At 43.3% G+C, this 18,374-nt stretch overlaps 1 protein-coding gene across 4 annotated transcripts; it reads left to right on the top strand.

Moving 5' to 3' along the window:
- The first annotated feature begins 430 nt into the window (after positions 1-430).
- PTS (6-pyruvoyltetrahydropterin synthase) lies at positions 431-7,607 on the top strand. Of its 4 annotated transcripts, none has more exons than XM_082684369.1 (6): positions 431-603; positions 2,322-2,401; positions 3,725-3,747; positions 4,128-4,184; positions 6,918-6,988; positions 7,172-7,607. In XM_082684369.1, exons 1-6 carry the CDS (start codon positions 515-517, stop codon positions 7,293-7,295), a joined length of 444 nt encoding a protein of 147 aa, XP_082540495.1. In that variant the 5' UTR covers positions 431-514; the 3' UTR covers positions 7,296-7,607. The 4 variants fall into 4 exon arrangements, with proteins under 4 accessions (XP_082540495.1, XP_082540498.1, XP_082540497.1 ...); XM_082684372.1 differs by having other exon boundaries at positions 454-603; positions 3,725-3,870; XM_082684371.1 differs by lacking the exon at positions 3,725-3,747 and having other exon boundaries at positions 469-603.
- Positions 7,608-18,374: the final 10,767 nt, after the last annotated feature.

The following is an 18,374-nucleotide window of genomic DNA, read 5'->3' on the forward strand; positions in this document are numbered from 1 at the left end:
CATGGGTTCATAAATGGCTTCATGTACGCGGATGATAAAGCTTGGTAATTTTCCTCAGTAGGAAGAATCTTTACAACAGTCTGAAAGTAGTAGTGTTTCCGGAAGCCACCTGCTCCCACACGTGCTCTCAAATTCCCGCTCCCTTTAGGTTGGGCTCAGCCAGTGGAGGTTATTGTAACTAGGGCTTTCTGGGAGGGAGTGGCAGGAGCGACTCCAAGAGCTCCCTCCAGTATCCAAAGTGTGCCCAGGCCTATGTGCCCAGCAGTCAGTATAGTGAAAGACACTAAGGCTCCACCCACCTTTTCCGACGGGCCGCTGGGAGGTTTGCCTACTTACCCCAACTCCGCCTATCCAAGAGGTTCACAGTACGGGGCGCCTTACTGCCTCCAGACCAGCAGAGGGGGCCAGTCGCAGCGCGGAGCCGAGAGTGCGTCCCAGGACGCCGGCCGCACTGCGCAGCCGCGGGACGCGCTGCTGCCCAGCCCCGCCGCCCGCCGAAGAAGGAGGCGAGGCGATGAGCATGGCGGGCGCCGGCGAGGGCGGGCACCCACGGGCGCGAGTGTCCCGCCTCGTCTCCTTCAGCGCGACCCACCGACTCCACAGGTGGGGGTGCACCCACAATGCCCACGGTGGGGAGCGGGGCCCGGGTGCGGGAGCGCAGGTGTGAGAACCGACGCGCGCCCCTGGCCGCCCTGGCGCCACGGTGACGGTGACAGCTGGAGTCGACCAGAGGAGGCCGTGGAGGCGCGGTGGCAAACAGAGCCGACCGCCGAGGGCACGGCCCTGCGTGCGGAACCCGAAGGCTCCCCCGCTGGCTTGCTGCCCTGGAGCAGCTCCGGGGTCGCTCACGTTCCTTAGAGATCGCGAAGGGTTGCAGTAGCTCCCAGAGCAGTTCGCCTAGCCCGGGTGACACATTGTCAGGGAACATTCGGCAAGTGTGAGCTGCCGTGAGGTGCCAGGAGTGCTAGTCATCGTCACCAGTACCACTGCAGCAACCCAGGTGTATACCCTTCTTACCACAGGGGTCATTCACCCAGGCGTTCGCTTTCCTAAGGCAGCCCTGAGAGCAAGGAGCACTGCCGGGGTTTGGACCCGGAGCATGGACTGCTTGACGGCACTGCGGAGTCGATGTGGGGAGTTGTGCCTCTCATGAGCAAGCTCCGCTCTCAGCATACGTCTCCCTGTCTGTAGAACGAAGACAGTAATTTTTAACAAGGGCCATCCATTCATTCACTGGGCGGGTGTTTGTGGCGAGCGTGTCAGGTCTTGTGCTAGGTGGCAGGGATGCAGCCGCGATCAACGCGCACCTGACCCCGCCTTCTGTGCGGAGTGCACCATCTGGCCAGTTTTGTTGAGGGCACAGTGAGATAATTTTGTGCTATGGCTTTGTGAACCGTAGCATTCTAAGTGTAAGTGGGTGGGCAGGAGGAGGGGAGGGGGGAGAAGAGAGACTCAGAAAGGAAGGGGTGGGGTAATAGTACATTCACACATAGAAGGACTCATTGAAGATGCAGGGTTGATTGGACAGTTATAGACATAAAAATTAAAAATTTTTTTCTGCCCAGAACTACAGTTGAGTATTGTAATTTTAAATTTTTACCTAATTTGGATACTGCTCTATGGATTGGTGAAGTCAGTGGGCAGTAGTTCAGGCATAATCATGCAAGATTGTTAAAGAGGAGATGTAGTAGATCATGTAATTATTTTTAAGAAGAAATGAGATTTTTAAAAAGTTATTTTATTTTTTCAGTGTCCAAGATTCATTGTTTATGCAGTACCCCCAGTGCTCCATGCAATCCGTGACCTCCTTAGTACCCACCACCAGGCTCCCCCAATCCCCCACGCCCCTCCCCTCCAACACCCTCAGTTTGTTTCTCAGAGTCCACAGTCTCATGGTTCCTCTCCATCTCTGATTTCCCCCCACTCACTTCTCTCCTTCACCCTAAGCCACTTGAAGACAAGCATCTTTTATCATTGTGTGTCCTCGCTTCGTTCAGTCCATGTCTACTACGTAATGGATACCCAGTAAATGTATGTTGAGTTGAAAAATCGAAGGCCTTGAGCAGATCAGTTGGAATCTTGCTGTGGAACAAGGGTGTGGACTTCGTTTACACTAATTTGTACATTACGGTAGCCTAATGAGGGGACATACACTGGTTCCTGACAGTGGAATAAGGAAATCAAGTTGATTTATGACTTTCCATTTGGTGAGCTAAAGTAATAATTTGTGAAGCTTTTAAAGGCTAGAGCAAATAATAAATGTAGGGAACAGGGAAAGTGTCTGAACTTGTGTCATGTTAATTTTTTTTTTTTTTGGTCAGCAAATCTCTGAGTAATGAAGAAAATTTGAAGCTGTTTGGGAAATGCAACAATCCAAATGGCCATGGGCACAATTATAAAGGTGAGAGAAACTGATGAAATTTTAGCCCTTTCAATAAGGATGAAAGTGTGATCAGCAAATAGAGTCTTAATGAGTAAGAAACTTTATGGACAAAGCATCTTTGAGCCTTAAATGAGAAGTTACATGGAAGCTCAATGAAAAAAATCTGTTGCCTTGGTTGGAGGTGTCTTAAGTTTCACCTTGCAAGTATCTGCTCTGTTAGAGATAATGAATGGTTTAAACAATCCACCCCCCCACCCTTGGTGTTTGTGTGCATAATGAGATTCTTTTGGCACCTACTTCCTTCTCATTAGGTATTGCTCAGACTAATGTTAAAATTAGATTGTATTAAAAACATTAGATTGTATTCTTTGAGTAAATAATGATTGACAAAAGGGAGATGTTGGCTAGGAATACGCTGTATGGCAGAAAAATATGTTGAGTCTAAAACTGCCTGCAGTGTTCCAAGAAAATAATTTATGTGAGTATACAAGACTTAATTTTTTGAGATAAGGCTGGTATCTCAAAAAACAGTTCTGTAAGCAATGGAGTATCAACAGCATATAGTTTGGTAGAGTAAAAAGATTCAAAAGATGTCAGAAGATCAGAATTTCTAGTTTAGTTACCGCTATACAACTATGATATAAGTATCATAATTGATCTATGATATTTATCATTTTTAGTTTGCTCACTTATCACGTAATACCTAATGGTGTTTATATGGAGCTGAAAAATAACACTAATTTGTAAAACTAGTTTGTAATCACTAATCACTTAGTGATTATCACTGATCACTGATAACTTAGTGATCACTACTAATCACTAGTTTGTAAAACACTCTGATCATCACTTTTCACATGGTTCATACAAGCACTTTGTTAACTTACAGAACATTGCCATAAACTATATATGTTTGTGTGAGTGAAGGGATAAGAATTTTAGGCCCTGTAATGATTTTGCTTGCTGAGAAAGGTCCTGCCCAGTGTTGGTCCAGCTTGGTGTGTAGCTGGATGTCTTTCTGTACATTTTTTACTTTTGCAGACAGTGATCGAGCAGCATCTCAATTCTACCTAGTGCATTGACATCGTAAGCTGAATGTACACCCTTTCTGGCCTTGGTTGGGCTGTTCTGCTTAGCCAAAGCTCTTGCTGAGCTTCTCTGTCTTAGCTGATCTTGCTTTGGTTGATAAAAAGATCTTAACTAACAAAACAGCAGTTTGAGGGAAAATATAAATAGGGCTTTGCAGGGCAGAGATCTAACACTTAAGTTATATTGTTAAGGTGCGCTTGGGTGTTATGTGTTGAAAGTTATGTGGTTTTTGGTGTTCTGTTTTCTTTCCCATAGTTGTGGTGACAGTGCATGGAGAGGTACGTGCTGAAAAGATCTGTGTGATTTGTGCAGATTGTGGGCCCTCTCAGCCAACGCGATGGATTCTGTGTTGAAAAATTCTGTTCAAATCAATATTGCTTCATTGTTGTCCTTTGTGTATGGTGAGCTGCTACTATTCTAGGCCTTTTCTCTCCCAAAGGGTTATCTTTAATCTGCTCTATGTGGACAGGTAGAAGAGCAGGACCATGAAAGGGGTTCCTGGAGCACCTGGTGTTTCCTTACTGAGATCGATGAATGTCCTGGGGATGAAGGCAGATGTGGGCACAATTTTTGCACATTGTACAGTTTTTAATAATTTAACAGAGGTTTAAATATGAAGAGCATATGATGCTAACATTCACTTTTGTTTACTCTTTAGATTGATCCTGTTACAGGAATGGTTATGAATTTGACCGACCTCAAAGAGTATATGGAGGTAATGTCATATTGGTTGCTTATTAGGTACTGTCCTCTAGGTGTATTTGATACCCCCCCATTACCTCCCCAACCAAGTATCTCCAGAGGTTCCATGACCTTGTGAATGGATTTGGGTGTGGGAGTAGGGAAGTCGTTGGAAGAATTGCTCTCATGTTTTTCTAAAGTTGCTTGGGTGATGTAAAGGAAATAAGTCACAGTTATATTGCAGTGATGGGAATAGCAGTGACAGGCTCATCTTGTATGTCTTGCTGGTGTATCCTCATTCCCTCCGTTTAACAAATTCTGCCTTTCCTTCAAGATACAGCTTTTTCCTTGAAGCTTTTCTTTCCTTCTCTGGATTTTCCTTACGCCGTTGATCATAGATTTAACACTACCCTGTGTTACTCACTCTAGTTTTATCATAAACTCACTGAGGCAGTTTACCATAGGATAACACAGAAGAAGGAGTTCAATTAGTGACTTGTTGACCATATCATTTTAGAAATCCTGCATTGTCAGAGACTTTAGAGATGATCCAGACCAACTTTTCATTCCATAGATTAAGATTGAGAGAGCCAGACAGTTCACTGATAAGCCTTAGGTTGTGGGGTTAGTCTTTTACAAAGTTGGGAATGGACTTCCTCCTATCCAGCTTTATTCTTATTGTTCCATCATTTTACCTCTTTGGTCTTTCTCTTAAACTTTGCTCCTTACTCTTTATTTATTTTTTTTTTTTTTAAGATTTAACTTTATTTAACAGAGATAGAGGGCACAAGCAGGGGGTGAGGCAGGCAGAGAGAGAGGAAGAAGCAGGCTCCCTGCTGAGTAGGGAGTCTGACACGGGGCTCGATCCCAGAACCCTAGGATCATGACCTTAGCCAAAGGCAGATGCTTAACTGACTGAGCCACCCAGGTGCCCACTTTGCTCCTTACTCTTGTTCTAAAATCTGACATTTGTCTCATAAAAATGCTGTTAATGATCATTACTGCTTCTATGGTACTTATCATCCATATATTCAGCAACTTTGCCCGCTCTGCCTGTCTTTGAGCTAAGTACCAGTATAGAGGTGACTGTGACATAGCCCTTATCCACAGAGTGCTCATGTTACCTTTTTAGGAGGCAAACAATAGTAAGTGCTCAGTAAGCTTCAGTTGAATAAGTAAATCAGGGGTGCCTGGGTCACTCAGTCAGTTGGGCAACCAACTTTTGATTTCAGCTCAGTTCATGGTCTTGGGGTCCTGGGATCAGCCCCGAATCAGACTCTGCGCCTAGTACGGAGTCTGCTTCAGAAATCTCTTTCTCCCTCTGCCTCTCCTCCCACTCGTGTGTGTGCATGCTCTCTGTCTCTCATAAATAAATAAATCTTCAGAAAAAAAAAAAGAATAATCAGTGAATGAACAGATAGCAGTATGTTTCAGGTACTTTAGGAAAGCTATAAAGACAGAGTTTTTGCATTTACTGGGCACATAAAATATATATGCACAGAGTGTTGTACAATACAAGACAATAGTGTAGGAGATGTGAAGCATCCCATGCAGACATATGACCACGTGCTGGAGGAGAAGTTCTTTGTAGAGAAGTCTTCCCCACTTTTTGTACCTGAGGGATACCGTGTAATCCCAACAGTAAGAGTGGCTCATAAAGTCAGAAGGGGCCTTTGGAAGAAGCTTCAAAAGAAAAGTTGGGACCTGAATTGGGATCAAAGAGAAAATAGGTATTTTCTTGATATCCATGTTGGAACTGCCTTTCATTTGATCTGTTTTAAAGGCTATTTGGTTTAAGGCTTAACTGTTTTTTTTAGGGGTGCCTGGGTGGCTCAGTGGGTTAAGCCTCTGCCTTCAGCTCAGGTCATGATCCCAGGGTCCTGGGATTTAGCCCCACATCGGGCTCTCTGCTCAGCAGGGAGCCTGCCTCCACCTCTCTCTCTGCCTGCCTCTCTGCCTACTTGTGATCTGTGTCTGTCAAATAAATAAATAAAATCTTTAAAAAAAAAAAAAAAGCTTAACTGTTTTCATATGGTTCTGGTTTTACTCAAAAAATGATTACTATTATTATTAATGTGCCCTTCTGAGAAACGTACCATTGGGAAATTAGAATGTTTCACAAATGCTTAGATTTTGTACAATAGCTGAAAGTAAAAAGTGAGAAAAATAAGGCAATTACTGTTCTTGCCACTGACAAAGGAAAACGTTATGTTAATATATACACGTATTAGGAAGCAATGGTCTTCACATACTTTTATATTTTTTTCTCCTAAGAGTCCAAGATCTTTCTTAAATTACTCCTCATAGCAGAAATTTAGAACTACTTATGGAGTTTAACTCTTAGACTGCTTTGTAAAATGGTACTCACAGGATCCTTGTCCTAATGACGTTGTGGCATTGGGCTGAAGAGAAGACTGTATGGAGAATTATTTTTAGTAATTAGTATTTTGGTAAGTTTTTGGACAGAATTCAAGAAGCGCTAAACTCAATTCTGAACCACAATGGCTGGTTACAAGAAAGCTCCAATGAATTCTCCTGATTTCTTACGTCTTTGCATTTAGTTATGAGGAGAACCAGTCATCATGGAGATCCGGGCCTTGCTTTACTTTTCAACTTTAAGTGTTGCTTAGTGAGACACAGACAGAGTACTTAGAAGTACCGAGTTCGTGGCTCACTGATGAGGTAAGGTTTAGGGGCAAAGATAGAACACTACAGAATTTGAGCCCTAAATGGAACGAGTGGTGTTTTTTCTTCGTCTTATATGTAGGAGGCAATTATGAAGCCCCTCGATCATAAGAATCTGGATCTGGATGTGCCATACTTTGCAGATGTTGTAAGGTGAGTGTGACCAGCTTTCCTTAGTAGATAGTAAGAAAGAATAGTTGCTGTCAATTCTGTGTGATTTCTGAAGTTTTGTTTAACATTATGTTTTAATTCTAGAATTTCTGTTCTCTATAAATATAAAAAATGAAATTTTATTTATTTGCCTTTGATCTTCTTTCCTTTTTTTTTTTTCTACAGCACGACAGAAAATGTGGCTAAATATATCTGGGAAAACCTCCAGAAATTTCTTCCTCTGGGAGTTCTTTATAAAGTAAAAGTGTATGAAACTGACAATAATATCGTTGTCTATAAAGGAGAATAGTTTTTAGGGGTTAATACTGTAGAAAGACTAATTTCTTTCCATATTTGAAAAAGGTCTTTATATACCTTTGGACTATTACGAGCTCATCACATACTTGTTATACCTCCACATTGTGTTTGGAGTGCCTGACTGACTGAAATCATTGTGCGTAAGACCTGTTGTGAATTCAAATCTATCTTAAAACCAAACTTGTAAAACATCCTGAGTGTCATTTAGAGAGTCTTTTATTCATAGATTAAAAATCACTTCATTTTCAGTAAATTGTTTTGCGAAGTTTAAAAGCAAAATAAATCAATTTTTGTTTTTCCATTATCTCATTTTTAGTATTCATTTTTTTCTTGGTATAATATGAATGGAAAAATGTTTGCAAGACTTATAGGAGGTGAAACTTAAAAACCACAGAGTCCAGAAAGCAAGAACATGTACTTCTTCCTTGATTGCTTCGCGGGTATGTAGGGACACAAATTTATTCAGTGAAAATCAGACAGATGCGTTGTTGGTGGATGTAGCAGGATTGGTGAAAATACCGCTTTAGTACACATTGTTCAGTGCATTTTGGCACGTCTTGTTGAACCAGGAATTGCTAGTGAGAAATAGCACGTTCTTTGAGCATTCATTGGAGTATCATTGAACTATTTATTATATATATTTGTCCATGTTTCCAGACCTTATGGCCACCTGAACAGTTTTAATTCAGAAAACTGAAGAATAATCACATATATGAAGTCCTATTAAATTAACCTGAAAAGGAATATATTATACTGTAATGTGTCTCTTATATACAGTTTTTCCTAATTTATCCCATTTTGTTCTGATCATTAAACTTACACCTCCTTAAGTTGAACTATATTCTTGGCATCTGGTATCTTCATGACTAAATCTGCAAGAAGGTATTTGCTTGCTTTGAACAAAGAACTGTTCTCTCTTGTGTTCTCATTTGTATCCTAAACTGCTTAAATGTAGGGTTTTATTTTTCATTTTTCTCTCCACGTAGCAGCTAGTACACAATGGATTCTCAGAATGTTGATGCCGAAAATAGTAAAAAGATTGTGCAATGATTACAATACTAGAAAAATTTTTGAAGGAGTACACTTTTATTCTGGAGAGTTAGTAACTATAGGGATTTTATGATAAATTTCATTAATCAGTGCCCACTTATTAAATTTGAATGTGTTTTAGTTATCAGAAACAATTTTTGTTATGTATGCAGGTGTATTCTGTATTGATTACTTGAAAGACAGGATTTTTTTAAAAATTTCTTTTCAGTATAACAATTCATTGTTTATGCACCACACCCAGTGCTCTATGCAATATGTGCCATCCATAATACCCACCACCAGGCTCACTCAACCTCCCACATCCATCCCTTCAAAACCTTCAGATTATTTTTCAGAGTCCATAGTCTATCATGGTTCATCTCCTTCTCCAACTTCCCTCAACTCCCTTCTCTCCCATCTCCCCATGTCCTCCATATTATTTCTTATGCTCCACAAATAAGTGAAACCATATGATAATTGACTCTCTCTGCTTGACTTACTTCACTCAGCATAATTATCTCTTCCAGTCCCGTCCATGTTGATACAAAAGTTGGGTATTCATCCTTTCTGATGGAGGCATAATACTCCATAGTGTATATGGACCATATCTTCTTTATCCATTCATCCGTTGAAGGGCATCTTGGTTCTTTCCACAGTTTGGTGACTGTGGCCATTGCTGCTATGAACATTGGGGTACAGATGGCCCTTCTTTTCACTACATCTGTATCTTTGGGGTAAAAGAAATACCCAGTAGTGCAATTGCAGGGTCATAGGGAAGCTTTATTTTTAATTTCTTAAGGAATCTCCACACTGTTCTCCAAATTGGCTGCACCAACTCTCATTCCCACCAACAGTGTAAGAGGGTTCCCCTTTCTCCACATCCTCTCCAACACACATTGTTTTCTGTCTTGCTAATTTTTGCCCTCCTAACTGGTGTCAATGTGGTTTTAATTTGAATCTTCCTGATGGCTAGTGATGATAAACATTTTTTCATGTGTCTGTTAGCCATTTGTATGTCTTCACTGGAGAAGTGAAAGACAGGATTTTTTTTTTTTAAGATTTTTATTTATTTATTTATTTGAGAGAGAGAGACAGTGAGAGAGAACATGAGCGAGGAGAAGGTCAGAGAGAGAAGCAGACTCCCCGTGGAATTGGGAGCCCGATGCGGGACTTGATCCCGGGACTCTGGGATCATGACCTGAGCCGAAGGCAGTTGTCCAACCAACTGAGCCACCCAAGCGTCCCAGACAGGATTTTTTAAAAAAATTTCTTTTAAATTAAAAAAAAAAAAACAAAACAAAACATATAATGTATTATTAGCCCCAGGGGTACAGGTTTGTGAATCGCCAGGTTTACACACTTCACAGCACTCACCATAGCACATACCCTCCCCAATGTCCATAACCCAACCACCCTCTCCCTACCCTCCTCCCCCCAGCCACCTTCAGTTTGTTTTGTGACATTAAGAGGAAAGACAGGATTTTTAATTCCCACAGAACCATGCAAGGTGGGTATTAATCCCATTTTGCAGATGAGAAAATTAAAATTCGAGCACTCAGCAAATAAACAGCAAACTGAGGGTTTGACACTCAGGGTCTGTCTGACTTCTAAACACCAATTCTAAAAAATGGGTAATGAGATTATGTCTATTTGAGGTTTTTTTTTTTTTTTTTTAAATAGATCTAATCTTGCAGATCTGATCACATTAGAAAAATGTTTTTTATAGTAGTGTGAGTACTCTAGGTGCTTGCAGTTTGTGAGTTACTTTGAGAGAACATTTTTTTTTTTTTTTAACTTGCTCTCCTTAGAAAAGTGAGAAGTCTGTCTCTTTATCTATAAAACTGAATGGGTGAGTAAAGGAGGGCAGGACCAGAGAGTATGTAGGTGATTGTCTTAGAGCCTGCGGTCAGAGACCCTGTTGAGCTGTCTTGTAATTGCTGCTTTACCCTTTTGTGTTCTTACTACCCTGAATTCCTTGTGGGCCACGTCTTCATTCTAAGCAGAGTATCTGGTAAATAGCATTCAGTCATTTTTTTTATTGATTAAATGTATGAATGACACTTTGGTAGAAACTTGAAGTTTTGTAGTGCCCTATGCATAATGGTCACTTGGTAAATGTTTCTAGACTCAAATAATGGTGAGAGTTTCAAAGCTTGAATTCTGGTCCTCATCCTGTTCTTATTCAGGTGTCCCTCTCCTTTCAAAGCCTGGGTTTCTTTACCCATAAAATGAATGCTTTCTGAAGTTGCTTCTGCCTATTTTCAGATTTTATATCTCTGATTTTATTTTATTATTTTAAAAAAGATGTTTATTTATTTGACAGAACACATGCATGAGTAGGGGGAGTGGCAGGCAGAGGGAGAAGCAGGCTCGATCCCAGGACCTGGGATCGTGACCAGGGCCGAAGGCAGGCACTTAACCAACTGAGCCACACAGGGCCCCCATGTCTGATTTAAGTACCAAAGTAGTACATATTAAATTAGGCAAGGGAGAAGATTATCATAGGGTGGTAGGGTTTGGAAAAGCTCAGTAGAGGAGGTTGGTCCTGAATGGTCCTTGAAGTGACCTCATAGGGTGGGTGGCATTTGGAATTCAGGAGAAAGGAGGGAGGATGTGCTGAGCAGGTACGCTTCCTTTAGTGAGGAAGCTGGTGGGAATGGACCAAGTGTATTTGGGATAGAGCGAAGAGATTAATCTTAATAGAAGGGTGCTGAGATGTGAGTGTGGAATGGGGAGCTAGCTTGGAAATAGGATGGGCACAGCCTGGGGGCCTGGAATATGATTTTGGTTTTCATCCTTTGAGAAATAGGGAGCTGTTGAAGTTTTTATGTTTGCTTCTTAAGGAGGATCACCAGCCCGACGCAGGGAAGGAGGGAGACCGGTTGCAAAGCCATTGTGGGGATCCAGACGTGAGGTGACAGTGGCCAGGAACTGGTGGAGCAGGGCGGTGGAGCAGCGGGGGGAGGAGGGCAGAGCTGACATAGTGTGGCACCTGCTGTGGCCTCCAGCGTTTTGCTCAGGACTTTTTATGTTACCTCATGTAATCCCTGCGACCACCCTGGAAGGGGGGTGGGCTGGTTATCTACTGCTTCATAACAAATTACCCCAAAATAGTGGCTCAGAACTGCACATTTATCATTATTGTCACAGCTTGAATGTGCGAGAAGTCTGGATGTATCTTTGCTGGGACCCTTGGTTCAGGGTCACTAATGGGTTGCAGTCCTCTCAAGGCTAGATTGGGAAGGGTCAGCTTCCGGCTCACTTATGGGGTTGTTGGTTGGAGTCCTCAGTTTGTCCCTCCCTTTCTTGCCATGGGGTCCCCTGCATAGAGCAGCTTCAGACAGGGGAGCTTGCTTCCTCTGCATGGGTAGGTGAGAGGGCGGGGGGGGGGGGGGGGGGGGGGGGGGGGGATGGAGCGCCAGCAAGTGAGCACGCACGCCCCCAGCACGGTGGAGGTCACACTCTTGTGATCTGATCAGATTTCTAGATTTTGTTCCTTAGAAGCAAGTCACTAAAACCACCCACACTCGAGGGGGGGGGATTGCACATATATTCTAGTGTGCAAAGTGTGACAAGGTGAACAGCAGGAAAGGAGGCTGGGGAGGTCAGTGGGGGTAGGGGAGGCCTGTCATCCCCTTTTTGATGCCTGGAATAAAACACGCTTCCTTTTGCAGGAGTGAAATATTTAAGCAGCAGTGGTGGTTTCCAGTGGGCATGGTGGGTTTTGTGGGTAGACGTACACAGATCTTTAAAGCATGATTCTTGAAATCCACACCAACTCTAAGGTAAGAAGTTGAGAAAAATTATACTGACTGTATCACTATGAACAGAATGACCAGAACACAGTGGTCATTATATAGCCTGAATTGATGTAGTATTACCAGTGGGTTATAAAAATGGCCAGAATACGATCAGTTGAGTATATACCGCCACTCATAGCCTAGATCTATGGTAAGTGTCCCTTTTTTTTTTTTTTTTAACTCTAAACTTTTACATTCCTCTTGGAAATAGAATTATTTTAAAGATGGGAAACAGATTGTGCTCATTTCACTTTTGTTTTGTCTGGGATATTTCTAGCCTCCCTCGCATATAGAAAAATCATTGTTAGTTTCACACGATTTAACTTTATAGCAAGATTCTGTTGCAAGACACGTTTGGAAACTGTCCCAGATAAACACCCTCTTCGCATAGCTGCAGAGAGAACTGCTATCAGCACCAAAGAAACGTCAGGGAGGGTGGTTTGTGCGCTGGAAGGATTTTCAAAGCTGCAGTTAGGCTTTCAAGTAGCTCATCAGTTGGTTTGCTTCCTTCAGAATCCAACCACCCAATCCCGTGGGATTTTGTCACCATGGAGACAAGAGTATTAATCATTAAAAAGAAGAATTAAAGCACTGGCCTTCCCTTCCTCCCTCCCTCCCACCCTCGTCCTTCCTTCCTTCCTTCTTTAGTCCCTCCTGTGCTCGCTCCCTCCCTTCCCTCCTCTCCCCTTCCCTCCTCTCCCCTTCCCTTCCCTCCCCTCCCCTTCCCTCCTCTCCCCTCCCCTTCCCTCCTCTCCCCTTCCCTTTTCTCCTCTCCCCTTCCCTTCCCTCCCCTCCCCTTCCCTCCTCTCCCCTCCCCTTCCCTCCTCTCCCCTTCCCTTTTCTCCTCTCCCCTTCCCTTCCCTCCCCTCCCCTTCCCTTCCCTCCCCATCTCTTCCCTTCCCTCCTCTCCCCTCCCCTTCCCTTCCCTTCCCTTTCCTTTTTCTCTCTCTCTCCCTCCCTTCCTCTCTTTCTTCCTCCTCTCTTCTCCTCTCCCCCTCCCTCTCTCTCTCTATTCCTACCTTCCTCCCCGCCCTCTTTCCCCTCCCCTTCTGTCCCCTTCCTTCTCCTCCCCTCTCCTCCCCTCCCTCCCTCACTCCCTTCCTTCCTCCATACCTGCCTACCTACCTTTCTTCTTGGTTAAAGAAACAATATCCCAAGGTCATATTCTCCAAGATGCCCAAGAAACAAGTCCTCAGTACATCAGCCCAAGTTCACCTTTCAGGCAGCCAATTTATCAGTGAAAATTCCCAATATTAGTAAAAGTATGAACTCAGTTTAAAGACCTTTTTCACTTTTCACAAATATCTTAATAAATACGAGCACTGTGGCTGATGACAACCTGAAGAAATAGAAGGGCTAGTGTTGTCTTTCACCTTTTAAAGGTTTAATTTGCAGAAAGGACCATAGATGGGTAGCGAGGTGTCACACGGGCATCAAAGTTAACATCCCCTAAAGTGAATTTCCAAGTCCTCCTTCAGACTTTATGCTTCCACCAGCTCCCCTCAAAATGCTGCTGCCATCCATTCATTTTTCCAAGCCAGAAATCTGGGACTTGTCCTGGATTCCTACCACTGCTAATCTATCAGAAAGTTTTACCAGTTCTACCTCTAAACTATACAGTGATTTTTCTCCCTCTCTCCATTTCCAAGGCCACTGCCTCAGGCCAAACTGCCACCATTTCTTGCCTGGATTATTGACACGGCCTTCTTGCTGGTCTTCTGCTTGCAGTTTGGTTCTCTTCCATACTTGTTTAGTTCTTTCTTCTCCACTGTTACTCCTTGAAAGCTTCCTCTTGATTTTAAAATAGAAACCAAACTTTATGACCCATATGACCCAGTCACTGCTTTTTCCTAGCGTCCAGCTAGGGAGCTGGTCACATTGGCCTTTCTCAGGTCCTAAAGCACACCACTTTCATTCCTGCCTCAAGATCTTTGTATTTTCTGTTTTTATGCCCTCTACCCCCCACCTCTACCTCTTTGTAAAACTGATCATTCTTAAGATCCCAGCCTAAAGGTCCCCCTCTGGCAGAAGCCCTCCTTGCTCACTCGAATAGGTAGAAATCCCATTCTTTTCTATTATAATACCTATACACTCCGCTTTCTCGAAGTCTCAAAACTTTTATCTACATTTCCTTTTGTCTTATTTATTTGCTTACTAGTTGACTGTCTTTCCCAAGCATGTAAGGGCCAGAGCCCTGTTGTCTTTTTAGTTTTCTTTTACCAGGACCTCGCCTAGGGCCCACTACCCAGCAGGTACTGAATAATTAGTTATTGATTGAATCAAAGTGCCTGCCATCTCTAAAGAACTGGTTGATCCTGGTTTGGTAAAAAATTTGAGATTTAATACCAAATTTTTCAAGTATGCTTCACGTAGATGTTATTCTTTATGAACAACCACCACAAAGTAAAATAAAATCCCCTAAGTACATCTCCAAACCTAGTTATAGGCTAATTTTATCTTCCCGGAAAATTTCCATTCCTGCTTGTGAACAAAATTTTCAAAAAGTTTCAACTACTACTTTATCGAAAAATAAGTGAGAATCAAGGATCTGAATCGAGGATCTTTTGGGAAATTGCTGTCCTCGTGGCCACACTGTCCTTGGTAGCCACCCTTACACGTGTTCACTGACAAGGTCCTCCCTTAATAACAGGATAAACAATCAAGATTGATGGGTAGGTTTTTTTGTTGTTGTTTTTGTGTGTGCGTGGTTTTTTTTTTTTTCAGTGTTTCAAGATTCATTGTTTATGTACCACACCCAGTGCTCCATGCAATATGTGCCCTCCTTGATACCCACCACCAGCTTGTGGAGAGGAGGTATGCCGAAGGCAGAGAGAGCCTCAGCTGGTATTGCGAAGAATGCCTTTTATCATTCCATCTGTTTGGCCCCTAAGAGCAGGATTTTTCATAGAGCATGAACTGAATAGATCTGTGGCAACACTGAGGCAATAACATGTTTTTCAGCAAAAATGCCTAGTTTTGTTGCCATAATAACTTTCAGTAACTCCCAAAGTATTAGGGGGGAGTGTTGAAGCTCCATTCTTGAAGGAGAAAACTATTTAGAAAAGGGGGGAAAAAGTGCAGCCTAACCAGACTGTGGGGTATGTTTTCCACTCTTATTTCAGATTGTGTAGTTAACTGAGCAATGTTGTTGGCATTGGTTGGCTTGTTGTGAATTAACAATATGCTATCCACTGTGTGTCCAGCATCTCGGTCACTGTGGCTCCTGGAGGTGGAGTCAGTCAGCTCTAGTTCACTGTAGGAAATCTGGGGTCGAAGGAGATGAAGGGTCTTATTCAAAGTCATTCATTATGTGGAAGAGCTGGGATTTGAACCTAAGTTTGTTTGGCTTTAAAAGAAAGGGAAGGAGAGTGGAAGGATGAAAGGAAGGAAAGAGAGGAAGGAAGGAAGGAAAACAGACTCAATTAAAATAACGATTCAACAATTTTCCCAAGCTCTTTGAATGTGCTGTCTACATATTTTGTTCGTTTACCCAAAGGCTTTTTGAGTTTGTTAGACTCAAGTGTCTGAGTCTAAAGTTATTTTTACATACAGGTTATATGCATATGCATAGATGAATGTGTAGTTTTTTGCGTCTGTTAAATTATTTCCCACTTCTATCAGGTATATATATTTAACTTCGTTCTATCTATATGCATGGACATAACTTACATAAAGGCAGGGTAGGGGTGGTCCATATGTCGCAGTTTCAGTGCTGAACCACAGTCAAAGGAATACAGTCCAGCGATCAGAAGGAAAATAATTCTTATTTTCACTTGTATGTCTTGAAGGACATTAAGAGACAGCCAGTTAGTAACTGAGGGCTGCTCTTAGGAAATTTCTTTGCCTCTCCACGCACTCCACAGAGGCTCGTCTCTTCTCAGGCCCCACAGTACCAGTCCCAGACTTGGCTTGCTCTTTCTTCTCCACCTTCCCCAGTAACTCTTTATTATGTGGACTGTCAACCTCTCACCCACAGTTTAGCTTCTCTGTAAGAGGAGCTGACCCAGCATGCAAGGGGACGTTTTACTTAGAGGCTTGAAGGGTGGTGAAGGTGGGGCTGAGAGGGAGAAAGGCTGTGAAATGTCAGACACTGACCATTTCTCATAAGAGTTACAAGTTAGGGGGTGTCTGGGTGGCTCAGTGGGCTAAGCCTCTGCCTTCAGCTCAAATCATGAGCCCAGGGTCCTTTGATCAAGCTCTGCACCAGGGAGAGCCTGTTCCCCCAACCCCTGCCACTTGCCTCTCTGCCTACTTGTGATCTCAGTCTATCAAATAAATAAAATCTTAAAAAAAAAAAGAGTTAACAATACACTTACGTTAGTACTTTAAGTCCTTGTTATGGGTACCATTTTATCTGCACATATTTCTGTGTGGGTACAATACTTGGCTTTCTTGTACATCAATATATCAGTTGTGATGCCTTTTTTAGCCATTAAATAATTATATAGTACTTACTTTGTGCCAGTTACTATTCCACGTGCTTTATATATTAACTGGTTTAATCTCCACAACGGCCTATGGGTAGCTACTGTATTTCTCCCTATTCTACAGATGAGGAAATCGAGTCACACAGATGCTAAATAACTCATACAGGGTCCCACAACTATCAAGGGGGTAAAATCAAACAAGATTGAACACATGCAGTCTGACCTCAAAGTTTATGCCTTAAGACATTTGCTGAACTACCTCTTGGATGAAATAATAAAGTTTTTTTACTTAATTATTAGTATTTTTCAATGTTTATTTTCAAAAGTAATGTGGAGGTTGAGAGATCATAAGGTAATGTCTGCGTGTTCTGCTTGTCTTGAGTGTTTTGCTGCTCTGAACAGTCAGTGGGATAGTGACTACTGACCCAGCTCAGTAATCTTTCTGGTGTGAGGATCTTTGTGGTGATGGGATTTGGAAGCCTGCAGCTTTCTCTCCTACTCCCTCAGCACTCCCTTCCCGTAAAGGGGTGGGCAGTTGCTGTTTCTAACAGAAGGTAAGGATGCATTGAATTCATAAAACAGGAAGCCGCAAAGAAGAAAACCCAGAAGTGGAAGAATGAGGTTGGGCAAGGGAGCGTGGGAGTGGAGACAGTCCATCTTTTGTTCACCTCTTTTCTGTGCAGGAGGTGCAGTGTGGGGTTTCCCCGAAGTTCCTGAATGCCTTTGTTTTCCTCATGGTGGGTCACCCTCCCATCAGGATTAGTTTTTTCCTAGACTGAACAGGCATACTTGTTTATCTCTACTCTTGCTCTCCTGGGGGCTCATTGGACTCGCTGGAGACACCATGGATGGCAGATAACCCAGAAGCCTCCTGAGGAAGTGTGGCTTCCTGAGCCCAGGGAAGATAACCCTTGTCGAATATGACACTCTGTGTCTGAACCTGGCTTTTTCTTCTGAATCCTCTGCAGTGCTCCTGGCGGCCAATCAGACAGGGCACAGAGCAACGCTGACCTCCCACTTCTGACTAGACCCTGAGAACTAAGGTGTGGATGTGACAGGAAGTCCAAATGGAGACCCACCGGCAAGAGCGCTCAGATGCCACCTGGGCCAACCCTGAATGGAACAGATGAGAAATCAAGGCAGAAGCTCACCTCCTTCCTTCGGAGCAGAACTGGAATTTAATAGGCTCCCTGCCTCCAAATTCAGTGCCCTTGCTGAGCTGCCTCTGGGCTGCGTGTCTGAATTCAGCCCTTCAGATTTCTCCGAGTCTAAAAGTTTTCCAGCTTGAGAGAATGTTTTTGCTGAGGCTCCAACAGTTGTCCCACCTTCTACATGGAGCCTGAGATGCGGCCAGGCTGGGCCATGACGGATAAATATGAGCCTGTTCCTAGCTTTTGGGTCAGGGCTCACTGCAGTTTTTCTCAGAGGTGGCAGCTGAGTGGGGCATGGGCGAGCGCTGCTGGAGCACACCGCCTGCTTGTGCCCCTGAGAGAGCCCCATACCTTCTTGTCATAGGGCCTTGGGGAGCCTGCTGTCTGGGGGATCCAGGGGGTGCAGGAGCCACACAGGGGGCTCTAAGGGTGTCCTGGTTAATGGTGCAGACTCTATAGTAGTCGAAACCCAGCCTCACGACTTACTCACTGAACGACTCTGGGCAAATGATTTCTCTCTCTCTGCCTTAGTGTCCGTGTCTATAAAATAGCTGTATCTCTAGGGTTGTTACGATTAAATGGGAAGATGCACTTAAAGCGCCTAGCACAGCACCTGGCAGTTACTAGTGGTGGCTACTGAGTCATGTCACAGAACATGGCAGGA

Source organism: Mustela nivalis (assembly GCF_964662115.1).
Source record: "Mustela nivalis genome assembly, chromosome: 9".
Taxonomy (NCBI): Eukaryota; Metazoa; Chordata; class Mammalia; order Carnivora; family Mustelidae; genus Mustela; species Mustela nivalis.